This window comes from Enhydra lutris, unplaced genomic scaffold (genome assembly GCF_002288905.1).
Source record: "Enhydra lutris kenyoni isolate GAN:26980312 unplaced genomic scaffold, ASM228890v2 scaffoldscaffold38, whole genome shotgun sequence".
Lineage (NCBI taxonomy): Eukaryota > Metazoa > Chordata > Mammalia > Carnivora > Mustelidae > Enhydra > Enhydra lutris.
In genome coordinates, this window is record NW_019154122.1 from 6,817,313 (window position 1) to 6,826,793 (window position 9,481).

The following is a 9,481-nucleotide window of genomic DNA, read 5'->3' on the forward strand; positions in this document are numbered from 1 at the left end:
CAGGGTCGGTTTGAGGGGCTATTGGGGGTCAACCACAGGAGCTGGTGGTTGGGATGAGGCTATGCCCCTGAACTTTGGCAGGGTCCTGACATCCCTTCCTCCAAGAATTCAGATTTGAAGCAGGGCGGCACTCGTCCTTGCACATGTGGCTGCCCAGTCCCTGATTCTAGCTCTGTATCCCACTGCCAGCAAAGCCGCATCCCAGGCCACCCCCCCCCTCCACACCAGCAGAGCAGGGCGGCTTAGAATCCACCCCTCGCTGGCCAAATGCCTGAGCTGCCTGTACTCCCAGAAATGGCTCACAGAGTGCCGGGTAGGGGTGCTTGTCACTTCCCGGTTTTGCAGCAGTCTGGTAGAGGGTAGCTAGACCCTGGTCTGAGGCACCTCGGGGAGGGGCAGGGTCAGGACGGTGGGCAGGAGGGTGCCCCGCGGTGAGGGGAAGCTCCGCAGCTCCTTGGGCACAAACCTGGGCGAGACGTGGTCGGCCAGGAAGCACAGCATGCGCCGGCGGCCCACGCAGTAGACGAGGTCGCCCACCACGGCGCACTGGAAGGCATCCGGGTAGGGTGTCCGGTACGCGGCGCACTCATACCAGAGGCGGGCGCTGGCACTGCAGCGGTACACACTGATGCCCAGGCTGCGATTGAGGTCAAAACGGTAGAGGAAGCCGTTGACCGCCACCATCTCAGCCGTGCGGTCCTTGCCGCCCCCCGTGGCGCCGGCCTGCCAGCGCTGCTCCCGGGCGGAGAAGCGGAGCAGCAGGTAGCGCAGGGTGCCGCCCGTGACGAAGATGTCCCCCGCGCATGCCGCGGCCGTGTGTGCCAGGGCAAAGGTGTCGTTGGGGAGCGGGGGGACGAAGGTCCAGCGGTCCAGGCGGGGGTCATAGCGTTCCACCGTGTTTAGACACTCGCCCCCGATGGCGTACAGGTGGCCGTCCAGGGCCACCAGCCGGCAGTGTGGCCGGGGCTGATTGAGCGGGCACACCTCGCTCCAGATCGCCGTCAGCGGGTTGTAGCAGAAGACGCGGTTGGAGGGCTGGCTCCCGGACCCCTGGCAGCCGGACACAATGAAGAGGTAATTGAAGAGACTGCAGAGGGCACAGCCTCGGGACACGGCCTCGGGGGGCAGACAGGCCAGTGGGTGCCAGACGTCCCGCTCGTCCTCATAGCAACGGAGACAGCCAGAGCCCTCCTGGGGGCACACATCGGCCACCACCAGGTGCTTGCGGCCCCGCAGCCGGCGACCGAGGATCAGCTCCCGCTCAGTGCCGTTCAGGCACCCATAGATGTCTGGGCTGCGCAGGACCTGGAGATAGTTGTCACTCATCACCTTGTAGGCTGCCTCCTGCAGCGCCTCTAGCTTCTGCCTCTTGGCCAAAGTCAGTACCTGGTAGCAGTTGCCCAGATCCAGGTGGACGTCGGGGGTGGAGCCAGGGGCCAGCGGGAGGTGGATGAAATTGGTCCCTGCCACCAGCTGCACGTGGGGCTCCCCACCGCTTCCAGATGAGCTGGACCCCAGAGAAGCCTGGGGTAGGGGGAGGCCGGGCAGGGCTCTCCCATCAGGGTAGGATGGAGTGGGGGCCCCCAAACCATCAAGCTGCAGCTGGAGCTCTGGGTTCTCCAGGATCTGGAGGAGGCTGTCCTTCCTGCTGAAGCCTTGCGTGGAGGGCGGCGAGGGCTGGGAGGACCCGGGTGATTCTGTTCCACCTTCCCGGTCAGCGGCATGGCCCCCTGAAGCTGCCCCTGCTTCCGGGGGGCCTGGCAGTGGCACGAGGGGTGGGGCCTCAGCCAGGGCAGCTGTTCTGCGGGCCAGCCTGCCCTTGGAGGTGGCCTGCGAGGTGGATTCCACATAGTAATCATACACCTTGCCCTTCAGCCTGGGCCCGACCCCCTCCACCTTCTCCTGCAGAAAATTCTCCTCCACATGCACCCGGGCCACCGACGCGTAGGTGTAGGAGGCGCTGGTGTTTCCCTCTTGCTGATGCACGGTCAGGCCCATGTCTGCAGCGGCCTGGAGGGCCCTGGCCTCCTCCCTGTGGTGCCAAGCTCCTGAGGCTCGGGTGAAGACCCAGCTCTTGGTTGTGTAACTCTGGCCTTCCACGTGGGCTATCCAGGTGGTGGGGATGGCTTCCTGCTCCAAGGGATGCCCCGGGGGGCTACCATCCAGCCACAGGGCAGGCTCACTGCCAACACTGCCCCCGTCCCCCGTGGTGAGGCCAGTGCGGGAGATTTGGGACTCGCTGCCCAGATGGGGGTGGGGGGGTAGCTCGGTCTCACCGCCAGCAGCTGTTCCGGCTTCCCGGCCACTGTAGCGAGGAGGCCCCAGCTCAGAGTCCAGGCGCTGCCCACCCCCTTCCTCACCAGCGCCTTTCTCCTCGGGCTCCTGAGCCTTGTGGGCTTCTGAGTCCTCTGGAGAGGGTCCTGTTGCCAGGACTTGGGAGTCCCCCTGATTCTCCCAGCCATGGCCTGGCACCTCTCTGGTCCCCTTGCTTCCCCTCCGGTGTCTCAGTACCCAGTGCGGTGACCTGGGAGCAGCCTTCTGGACCGCAGGCTGCCCGGAGCCCTTGGCTTCCTCATTGGCCTCGGCCTTGGCGTTCCTGCCCCTCAGTGGGGCCTGGCTGGGCCTCGACTTGTACAGTCGGTAGGCCACGATCAGCAGGAGCAGGGCAGCGGCGGACAGCACCACCTTGCCTGCCAGCTGCATGTCCAAATGCCAGTCCTGGGCCTCCGCTCCTCCTCTTCCGGGGAGCATGCTTCCCAAAGCCGACCTGGGGCTGGAGAATGTCAAGAATCCGATTAATGATTGCCCAATAGGGGCCGGTTCCTGCTTCCAGCGGGGTGAGCTGGAGGGGGGTTCTGGGCTGGCTCTGACCAGCCAGTGGCCAGCAGCGGGGGAGAGTGGGAGCCAAGGTGACCTTGAGCTGGCAGACCGTGGCCACGGGGGCTCAGGGCCAGCAGATCTCGGCACTGGCCTCCTTGTATCCTTCGATGCTTTTCCTGGGGGTGGGAGTCGGGGTTGTGCCCCAGGGCTGAGCTTGTGATCAGCCACCCGAGCCAGCAGCCGTTGGAGGATGTTAGGAGTGTCCAGCTCGTACACAAAGAGGGAGGAAGCTCTCTTGACCAAATAGTCACCTGATGCCAGGAAACGCACAGGGTTGGTTATTACGTGTGTGTTTTATTTTCTCTTTTGCAAATTCACCGGGCTAGGAGGGTTGGGTGTGGTGAGTTGGGAGACAGGTGGAGCCGTTGCAGGTGTGGCCCGAGAGCCTCCCTGTCTGTTTCCTTGCTGACGGGGTCTGCGGGTCCCGGCGGTGAAGTCCGCAGGTGGCAGTGGGGAAGGCTGAGTCCGGGACCGCAGCCACGCCACCTGACCCAGCTTGGAATGCCTCTGCCCTCCTTCTGGGGCTCCTGAGGGCAGATGGGGAAAGCACCGGGAGTTAGTGCCCAGATCAGGGAGAGACGCGGGGCCAGCCCATCCTTGCCCTTGAAAACAGACAACGTTCTCTGGTGAGAGGCCAAGGGAGAGTCACTGGCCCCCATCTCACCAGTGCTGTGGGTTCCAGATCCAGACTGGCAACCTATCTCTGCTCCTTGCCAGCTGTGTGACCTTAGGCAAGTGACTTCCCCTCTCTGTGCGTGAATTTCTTTAACTGAAGACGGGGGTGGGGGTGGGGAACAGCACATATACCTCATGAGGTTGTGACTGATGTGTGGACAGCCCACAGTGCTGAGCTCCACCTTGTGAAAGCTCATGAAATATCAGCCATTCTTCTCCCTCTCCTCTTCCTCCTCCTCCTGGGGGTCATTACCACTCATATCAACCGTCACCAGCTGAACCTGAGGCCCAGATCTAATTCTACCCCTCCCCAGACCAAGGTCCTCTCAGGGCACCCAGAGGCCAGGGCAGGGCTCTCAGACTCATGCTGCCTTCCGGGCCAGCAGGTCAGTGGCTGACCTGCCCAGCAGGTCGGGAGTGAGCTTCCTGCTCTCTCCCGTGTGAGAATCCCAGCCTGCAGGGGAATGCCACACTCCCACGAGCTGGTTTCAAGCTCTCAAAATTACCGCTCCCTCCTCCGCCCCAAACCCAGTCTGTTTGGAAAAAGTGAAATGAACAAATGAAGACAGGAGCGAAATTAAAAGATAATTGGAAGTCTGTATCAGGCTTCTGGGAGGGTGCGTGTGCGCCGCCAATCTGGGCTCTCGGTGCCGGCAGGACAAGTTGAGAAGTCTGGGGTTGGCTCAGGGGGTGGGTAAACAGTTGGAGCTGAATGCGTGCCATGCAAATAATCAGGCCCATCTTCCAGGGATTGGCTTTGAATTCGGTGGTGTCTGTCCCTCCCCTGGTCTGCTCAGCACCAAGGGTCAGCGTTTCCCAAGGAGGACATCAACCCCAGGTGAAGCCCTGAGTTGGGGGGCCTGAGACAGGGAGGAGGTGGGTGCAGGGAGGACTGTGGCCTCTCACACACACGCACACAGACAGGCACGCACGCCCCCGTGTGCACACACCCCCATGTGCACATGTGCATACACACGAGGGAGCGGGTAGAGCTTCTGAGTCCGGAAGAGTCAGCGATAAAAGGATCCTGGTCTGATAGATGCAGAGGCCAAGGCCTAGGGAGGGAAAGTCTGTGCAGCTGGGACTGGAACACAGGGCATCTGACTGGGCCCCTGGGGGTGGACGAGGAGGTCAGGGACACATTCCTATTCATCCAGAGGCACACGGCTAGTATTCGGTAGTGCAAGGATGGTTCTTCACGTGTACCAGGGGCCTTCCCTCGACAAATTCTTCTTGACACAGGATGGGCTTCCTTACACTCGGCACCCCCAGGCCGTTCCCTCCCCCACAACCGACCGCCACGTCCACACGGCTTGTTTAATGCTGCAATATTTCCATTCTGCCTGGGGAATAGTCACTCTCCCAACCCCACCAGCCTGGCTGCCATTCCCCCCAGGACCCCCTCCGTCCACTCTGCTGTTCGTGGACTAGAGGCTTAGTATCACAAGGGTCCTCAAGCCGTGTGACAGTGCCCTGTGTTACCAGGCTGTAAAATTTAGAATATTCTCCTGGGCTTTGCTGCCCCGTGGGCCCATGTTGAGCTCCATCTAGGGATGTCGGCACCATAGTTAAGGGATGGAGGCTACCATCTTGGTCAGGAATCTGAGACAGCCCAGGTGAGGCCCCACCGGGCCCCTGGTGGACCCACCAGGATGAGCGCCACCGGCCGAGCCTCCGGTGCCAGGTCGCCCGTCCCATCCAGCCTCCTACTCACTTGACCACCACAAAGCGCTCTCGTGGTTGTTACAGGCACAACCTGTGACCCACCCTTCTGATTCTCCTGCCCCGTGTGTCAGGCACCGTCACCCTTACTTTACAGGTGAGGGCAGCCGAGCTCCCAAGAGGTGAGGTTACCTTGCCCCGGTCCCATGGCCCGTGAGTAGAATGCAGGTGGGGCTTAGGTCCATCTGCTCTTTGATGTTGGCCCTGCACCCGTCAGCCTACCCTGCTGTCTGCGACCAAAGTTGACCTCCAAAGAAACCCGGGGAAGCTACCCTTGTTTTCCAAAGAGACAGGTCCCTGTTGTTCCCTTCTGTTGTGGGACAAGGAGAAGCCAGGGCGGGGTGATGCCAGGGTTTTGGAGATGGCACGGTGTGCCGTAGTCACCAGGAAAGGGAGTTTCAAAGAGTCAGGAATGCCAAGGGCATAAGGAAATGTCCTACTTACAATTCCACTGCATAGACCATCAGGAAGTGGAATAATGGCCTTTGAAACGTGCCTGTGAACTTGATGGGGAAATTGAACGTGAAACGATTCATGGGTGCCGCTGGAGATGGCAGCGTGCGTCCTGATTTTTGCTCCCGGGGCGGGATGAGCAGAGGCGGGGGGAACATCCCGGTGTTGGAGTATGCGGCATACCCACTGCCTGCGTGCGGAGATAGAGGGCCCAGAGCTGGTAATAACAGTAGAAGTACTAAGAGCCAATATTTCCGGGGTGCCCACTCCATGTCCGGCCCTGGGCACTGCTGAGGCTGCAGGCACTGTCTCCTTCCACCTTGTCACCCGCACTCTAGCGGGCGTAAGACCCATTCTAGAGGTGAGGACACTGAGGCCCAGTTTCTTGCCCAAGGCTAAGTCTGTTCTACCCCAAAGCCATTTTCCAGAAACCCTTGTTAGCGTGCAGGACCTCAGGCCCCTCCCCAGCCTAGAATCTTCCTGCTAACCAGATCCCTGCAGGGAAGCACTGTAAGTACTTGGGTCGGTACCCTGCCCACCTGTAGTCCCAACTGCATGAGCTTGAATAGCCTCAAGACAATGTGGCTTCTCCCACCCCAGGTCAGAGAGAGGTCCCACGTTTGTCACTGCCTCGTGACACCTGAGCTCTTGTGATAACCTTAATAGACATTACCATGGTTTCTGACCGTCCAAATCTCTGTGACTCTGCTTCCTTCTCTCTCCAATGGGTGTGACACCATTGGGATTATTGTCAGAAAACACATTAGGACGCCTAGGAGGACGCCTGCTGCAGGTACATAGCGGGGATCTCTAAATGTTTATAGAATATATTAGCCGATCAGAAGAGAAGCCATCACGGTTGAGGGCTGGAGGTGTGCCTTGCTCTGAAGTGTTACAGAGACAGGTTCTCATCTAAGCAAATTTCTGCAACCTTCCCAAGCAGGTGGGGGTTATCCCTGTTTTACAAGGAAGGAGCCCAGAGGGGTTAAGTTATTTTCCCAAAGCTACACAGCTAGGAAATGATGGACCCGAGCTTCCAACCAGGCAACTTTATGTCTAAGGGCCTTGCTTCCGGCCAGGCTGTCTTGCTCTCCTGTCATAGTTCCTACCTCCTCCTCCTGTGGATTCCTAACAGTCACTAGTCTGGCATGTCCTGCCAGGGGCAGTGAGACCTCTGGGCCCGGCTGTCCCCAGAACCCCATCCTAGCAGCTCATGGCTCCCCTCCGCTCTCTCCACATGCAGTCTCCAGGATGTCCTGTGGCTCCCCACAGCCTCCCCTATCAAATCTAAACGCCTCGGCCTGTTCTCCAAGGTCCCTTTGACGGCCCAACCTCATTTGTCACTGTTCCCAAACACCCGTTCTGCTCCAGCCAAGCTCATCCATTTACTGTCCCCTCGTCCCTGCTGTCGCACGGGCCATTTCTCCCACTCATGGCGTGCTTGCCCACACCTCTGCTGTTCTGCTCACTTTCGCAAAACCCCAGATCGAAACTGGGCCTTCTCCATGGGGACTCAAGCCAGGGTAACAGTTTTTCACTCTCTCGGGATCACAGGTTCCTCTGAGGCACCCCTGGAAGTTACAGACCTATGTTTAAGAAATGCATATATGGACGCCTGGGTGGCTCAGTGGGTTAAGCCTCTGCCTTCAGCTCAGGTCATGATCTCAGGGTCCTGGGATCGAGCCCCACATCGGGCTCTGTGCTCAGCAGGGAACCTGATTCCCCCTCTATCTCTGCCTGCCTCTCTGCATACTTGTGATCTTTCTCTCTCTGTCAAACAAATAAATAAAATCTTAAAAAAAAAAAGAAAAAAAAGGAAATGCTTATACATGTACTATTTCACTTGCAAATTCTGGAAGTTCCCTGGCCCTGGTTAGGCTATCTCTGAGTCAGGGAAAGGTGCATCCTGAGCTTGTGGGAGTATGTGTCAGATGGGTTTTGGGGGTAAGAAATAACACCAGCTCAAGGCGGTGTGTTTTGAAATAAATGTGTGTTTTGGGTTACTCCATGCAAAAGAAAGAAAAAAAAGTTTCCTGGGCAGATAAGTGTAGAAAGCACCGCTTTGTGACCCCGGAGCTCAATCTCTTCATTTGTAAAACGGGACCAATAAAACCCGCTACTACATAAATTGCCACGGTGATGAGGTGAGTTACAGTGCTTTGAGGACCACATTTTCTTTGAGCCCCACGTCCTGTGCTCTTCTCAAGAGACCACCAGGAAGGAGAGAAGCAGAGATCCTCTCCCGTGCAGGCCCAGTGGAGGGTGGAGCTGGAGGAGCCTGAGCCGGCAGGGAGGGTCTGGGGGAGGGCCACAGGGCTCTCCGGGAGAGGAGCCCCCAGCTGCTTCCGGTCTGTCCCGAGACTAGAGAGCCGGGGCTGGCCCCGGAGAGGTAGGACAAGTTTGTGTTCCACAGCCCTGAGCCTCTAAATGGAGCTAACTCAGCGCAGCCTGGGGCTTCACTGGCCCATTAGAGCTGCTGAGGCCAATTGCAAATCAGAGCTCTGCAGAGAGACAGCTGCCCAGGTGCAAAAGGTGGAGAGAGTGGTTCCTGCCAAGCCGGGGAGAGTGGGGGGCGAGTGGGGTGATGCTCCAAGGAGAGCAGCTGGGGAAGCCCGGCCAGGGGTCGGAGGCCCTGCCCAAGTGTCCATAGGGGGCTAGGGGCCAGACTCAGGCCTTGATTTGGGGAGTGAGAAACAAATGGAGAAGAGACAGCTTCACTGAGCACCTACTATGTGCCAGCCAGCGGGCAAAGAACTCCATATTCGTCATGACTTAATTTTCATACAAGCTGATGGCTGAGACAAGGCTACGTGTTCCACCAAATCCGGGTTCTTTTCTTCTTCCTGGGCACCCAGGAAAGGGACATTTCCCAGAACCACCCCCCCCTGCAGTGGGGGGGGAGGGCATTTGATGGAGCGTGGCCAAGGAAGGGCAAGCCGAGCTGACCTGAGTGGCTGCTGGGTTGAGTCGGGGAAGAACCCGTGTGCTTCCCGTCCCTGCAGTGGTGACCTGGGAGGCCCAGGTGTCCCAGCCCGCCCCTCCCCCAGCCCATATGCGACTGGGACAGTGAACTGGTATTCCACTGAGCTGCTGGGGTTTGCTGGTTACAGAGGCCAGTATCAATTTCCTGGGCTAATGTGAAGTCCACTGTAGAGGGATTGTTCCCAGTCTGCAGATACGCAAACAGAAGTCCGAAGAGGCCCAAACTCTCAAGCTAGCAGACTCAGCCTCACCCCGACATACATCCTCCTGTCTGTCCTTTTAGGCCCACCTTGGCCCTCCAGAAACTCGCAGGGGAGCAGGGGAGATCATATCAGAGCAAATCGTGGGTGCTATGAAAACAAGGAGGAAAGAGCCCAGGCTTCAGGGAAGCAGGGCTTTCCAGAGCTGAGTCTTCAGGGATTTGACAGATTAAACAAGGTAGGGAAAGGCCAGTTGATGCAGAGGGCCCATGAGGTGCAAAGGTCCTGAGGCTGGGGGCCGTAATCAAGAGTTCAGGCACAGGGATGGTTCTAAGCATTTGAAAAGTGTACGGGGCATTGCAGTGGTCCACCGGGATGGCAATGACATGGGGACCAAATGAGTCTGGCCCTTAAAGCCAGAAAGATTGAGATAGGAACCAAGGCAGAACTTCCCTTGATGGGAGCGTTCTAGATAATGCAAGGTCTGGGGATCACCCCCCCCCCCCCCCCCCCAGCAGTCACCAAGAATGGCGGAACAGAGAGGGGCTAGTTTCAATTTGGAGAAGGGG

The 9,481-nt window shown here is 58.7% G+C and overlaps 1 protein-coding gene across 1 annotated transcript; it reads right to left on the reverse strand.

Annotated features, from left to right (window-relative positions):
- Positions 1 to 363: 363 nt before the first annotated feature.
- On the reverse strand, positions 364 to 2,751 carry LOC111154569 (kelch domain containing 7A). The gene has a single exon (XM_022514217.1). The coding sequence runs from the start codon at positions 2,749 to 2,751 to the stop codon at positions 364 to 366; it is 2,388 nt and encodes a 795-aa protein (XP_022369925.1).
- Between the last annotated feature and the right edge of the window lie 6,730 nt (positions 2,752 to 9,481).